This window comes from Saccostrea cucullata, unplaced genomic scaffold, assembly GCF_032062105.1.
Source record: "Saccostrea cucullata isolate Sc308-1 unplaced genomic scaffold, CSIRO_AGI_Scuc_v1 ctg14776, whole genome shotgun sequence".
NCBI classification, from domain to species: domain Eukaryota; kingdom Metazoa; phylum Mollusca; class Bivalvia; order Ostreida; family Ostreidae; genus Saccostrea; species Saccostrea cuccullata.
In genome coordinates, this window is record NW_026928803.1 from 1 (window position 1) to 4,744 (window position 4,744).

Consider the following 4,744-nt stretch of genomic DNA (forward strand, 5'->3'; position numbering starts at 1 on the left):
TCTTCAGCTCTAACAAAAATCTGCCTTTAAACAATAATCCATCTTCTTCGTTGAAAGCTTTATATTCAATTTTTGCATGTCTTTCTTCAGCTGAAATATGGAATAATTGTTCTCATATTAGTGTAACGAAAGGAATTCATCTGGTGTATTTCTAATATCATCTACATAATCATGCCTCCTTTAAATGTGTCAATGATTAAATTGTTGCAGTACAGAGAAGGATGGTCGCACTTAGTATTCGGCATACAGAATGCTTAGCTTGCAATTGCTGATCATTTAAATCATGAACAACAGAGGGTAATTTATTTCTATTTCAATTTAATTGACTTTAGAATGTGTTTAAACTTACTGGCGCTTGTCATTTGGATATTTGCCCTTTGTTGTAAAAGATTTTCAACTATGCTTTCACCACAAGAGATCTCCAAAGCTGAAAGAAAAATCTTGATTGCCTCTGTTCCTCTGTGTAAGACCAATTTCACAAACTGCAAAGTTTTGTTTCTAAGACTTCCACTGTTCGTGTGTATAAAATCAAGTTGTTCTGGTGATATTATCCCCTCACTCAAGAGAGGAGTTTGAATTGCACGGATATTAACCACATCTAAGAGGTTTGGTAAACTATCCAAAATGTTTCCTTTAACTTGTTCGATGTCTGAAAATTAAAACATAGCTTTTGTAATACATTTACGCAGCATTTCCTTTTTAAGGATATTGTCAAATTATATTTAGCCTTTTTTTGGCTTAAGAACCATTAATAATGGTGTATTTTAACAGATTTTGGGGGTTTAACTGCAAAATTAGAAGAAAAATATTTATATATAATTTGAGATCAACAGAAACATGTATATTTGTATAATGCCCTGAAAAACCATCAAATAAGTATAAAGTCTGTAATGTTGAGAGAAAAAAGTTCCGTGTGATTTTATCTTCCATAGTGTTTTCAAGAACGTTACCAGTATCCCGATATTTCGCTGTATCTGGAAACAGTTGTTCATAAATGTACTTGTTTTTCTCTTGCAGTTTATCTAAAACTAGTTTAATTTTCTCCTCAGGCTGCTTTTTGAGATGTTCTAAAAAGAATTCAACTTTTGCTCTTCTCAAGCTTGGCTCCCTCATCTTCTCCAATACTGGACTGAAAATGTCGGCAACCTCCTTCTCTTTTAGCAAACAGCGCGGTTGTAGTTCTTCCACAAGAAAAATATGACATCTGTCCAAACGCGACTTGTATGTATTTTCGAGTTTTTTATGTTCAGTTGACTGCAAACTATCCAAATTTGGATCTAGAATACAAAAACACAACCGTAGCTTATCTCTATCATATTCTGTCCCAAAATAGAAAGAAACATATATTTTACATCACCACTTAAAAACTACAAAAGAAATCGCCTATTTTATTAATCAAGATACATGTACTATGGAATCATTAGATTTTGTGGTGGCCGGACTTTGTGGAATTTGCGGGTATCCATGGATCTTCCATGAATTTATAAACTAAGATTACATAATGAACAACGTCATATTTCATTCTGTAAGTATGAATGAATACGCAAAATTCCGTATACTTTAAACAAATCCACGAAATTTCCCCCTCAAATTTTGCGCGGATCCAGAAATTTTTTTCCAGGGGGGTCCACCCCAGTCAAAAAAAAATCCAATCCCAAAAATTTCTTGACAAGCAAAAAAAAAAAAAAAAAAACCTAAACTCGCCCAAATGTCAAAAACCTATTTCGTGGGGGGGGGGGGGGGGGGGGGGGGGGGGGATGGGGGGGGGGGGGGGGGGGGTAGTGGTGACTACTTTTGCCTCAAATCTTTCACTTTTCATACCCATTCCACACATATTCGCGTTTACCAGGGGGGTCAGCGTTTTCCAGGGGGGGTTCATGGTAACTTTTTTCTTGTTTTAGTTTATGCAACTTTTAACCTGGTCCTGCCCCCCCCCCCCCCCCCCCCCCCCCCCCGACCCCCCCTCTAGATCCGCGCATGGAGTTTATAGTACATTGTACCTCATTGTTTGATAGAAGATATCGTCAGATCCTATGACTTGTACATCATACAGAAGGTTTATTCAATTTCACTTTTATTGTTGTATTAAATGCCTTAAAAAGAATGTTATTCAATACCTTTTCTTTCCTTTACTTCTCTGATCTGAACGTCTATTTCGTATTTTTCTTTCGTCAAAAGTTTTCTTACATAACTGGATTCAAATATTTGTGACAAAAACTTGGAAATACCCTCTGTTTCTATGAATTGCCTTAATTTTGCCATTGCATAGCATGACTCGGTTTGAAGTACAATTATTATTGACCCCGTCGATGTTTTATAGTAGGTTGAGTGTGTTCTTTGTGCAACCGTTACTTCGGCGTCTTTTATAGCAAGTATCACAGCTCTTTCTATACCTCCCTCAACTTTTGTGAATTTTACTTCGAGTACTCCCAATTCTTCAAAGGGAACTATAAAGAAAAAAAAGTTAAAATTATTTGGATTTCAATACATACTGAATGCAAAAAGATAACTATACTGTCGGATTTTCCTCCTTTCCTGTTGCAATCAAAGACATTTGCAATCCGAAGCCATTCTATTGTACAAAATATTTATAAACGAGTTACAAATTACTAGCATCTTAATAAAACGTGGGGATCTATTGTTCTGATCAAATACTGCTTACATACAATACCAGTGGAAAACTCTGTATTTATTCAATAATATTTTCCCTTTTTAAGACGGGTTTTTTGTCAAACTGTGGAAATATCACTTATTTTCACTACGTGAAATACAACCTCACTTTTTTAGCTAAAAATCCTATCCTGCTTGCAAAATAAATTTTCTCAAAGTATACAGCATTGAAAATCTTCTATCTTTTGTATTGAAATGTTTAAGATTAATTTATATTTCACCTTAAAAGAGTGCCATACCTTTTGAAGTCAAATGTAGTTCACCATCCAACATTTTCCATGTAGCTGTAAATTCTCTCTCTGTAAAAATAAAAAGGGGTGCCATTTTAGCATTTAGTCATATTGATTTCAATATTCCATATTATACTTCATCAGTTTATTTTTTCTTTTTACTCTTTGCTATATACAAAATCTATTTCTTTTTTTTACCTGTTTGTTCGAAATCATTATCATCTATAGCTTCGAGACGGCCAGCAAGATCATGTGCTCCATATGTTTTTAGCACTGAAAGCATTGCTAAGTATGAATGTGGAAGTTTGTTCTTTATGCAATTTAGTAGCAAATGAGCTGCATTAGATTTATTTGTATCGGCCGATATTTCCTCATGTTCATATACAGAGACAATATCTTTTTCCAAGAAATCATCAACGATGCTCTCAGTTTCATCCGATATCCTGAACTTGATTTCCTCCAAAAGTTCATTTCTATGTTTATTCAGTGTTCCATCCAAACGTGTGGATTTTATTACTGAAAAATAATGACCAGCAGTGTTATTGTATTTGATTACTAGTATTCAGATTTTAGCACACCCTGGCTTTGAGTTCCGACGAAATCTTTTACATGTAAAAGTTTTAAGGAATCATAATTAATTACATGTAAATGTACAACCTTTTCATTTTTAATTTAAGCATATAATATTCATAAAGTAAGAATCTTTTGGTACATTGGATTAATATAAGGTCTGAGACACGTTCCTTCTAAGATACAGTATGTGAATCATCCGCATTGCTTGTGATGTCATTCTTTTGCTATCTAAACATTTAGTTGTGGCAGATATTAATGAACAGTCTAATATTAAGAGTAATATCACTGCCTCAGTACTGATATCCTTTGAAATTGAACTGTTACTGAATAAACTTAAGGATTTTTAATTATGTTCGATTGACCCTGGCGATTTTTTAACCTTCTGATATTTTCTCATACTGAACTGTATTGGGCAAATATCCAAACAGAATAACCTCTTATATTTGCAATTCAAGTGTTTTCCATGCATCCCAAAAGAATTATAATGAAAACGACATCCTTTGAAATACTGCACAAATGCCTGAAAATGTACTATAATTTTTTTGGTATTATTGTTGAAAAGCAATACGTATACTTCATTCAGAACTTCTTAGGAGAAATGATGTTAATTACCATAATACATGATGACAATAAAATGTAATATTTCAATGAAAAATAACTACACCTTCTTCAGCATTGTGGGAAGTTTCGCCTGCCAAGGCTTCAGACCTTGAGAGAGAAAGAAAACAATGGAATCCTTCTTCTTCCCGGTGGTAATGTTTTATCATTCTTGTGAATTCTGGCAAATGTCTTGGATGCTGTAACAGTTTCCTTAAAATAAAGTCGCATTTTATCCTTCGAGGCTTTCCAATCAGATTTTTATCTTCGTCTGTGTCAAGAATATTGTGTTGGACTAGGTAGTCTACTATTGAATCTGGTTCCATTTCACGTTTCAGGAATTTGTAATTTCTCCTTATGTGATGGGCTTCCAAGATGATCGGACTCTCTGGATAGCCACTGTCCTGTCTGTCATAAAATACTGACCCGTTTTTCATACTGGCAAAACTTGAGTACTGGAAAGAAATGTTAATATGTTGTCAGCTTGCTATTGAGAACAAACAACAGCTCCAGTAAGTGTATTAATATATTATGAGCATGTATGTACAATAAGCGTACTGTTAGTTCAAAGAAAAGACTTTATTTTGCCTTAATTTTACAAGTTGTGAATAGAAAGAAAAAGCAAAAAAAAATTAATTCCGTACCAATTAGTATTTTAGAAAGTCGTTCAGCTT

At 34.1% G+C, this 4,744-nt stretch overlaps 1 protein-coding gene across 1 annotated transcript; it reads right to left on the bottom strand.

Moving 5' to 3' along the window:
- Positions 1 to 8: 8 nt before the first annotated feature.
- Positions 9 to 4,521, bottom strand: LOC134278759 (uncharacterized; the record flags this gene model as incomplete). Its single annotated transcript, XM_062761048.1, has 7 exons — positions 4,138 to 4,521; positions 3,099 to 3,416; positions 2,910 to 2,969; positions 2,118 to 2,447; positions 951 to 1,277; positions 350 to 649; positions 9 to 90 (listed from the first exon to the last, which is right to left on the bottom strand). Coding segments are annotated over exons 1-7 (1,787 nt in total), but the record flags the coding sequence as incomplete, so codon positions are not given.
- Positions 4,522 to 4,744: the final 223 nt, after the last annotated feature.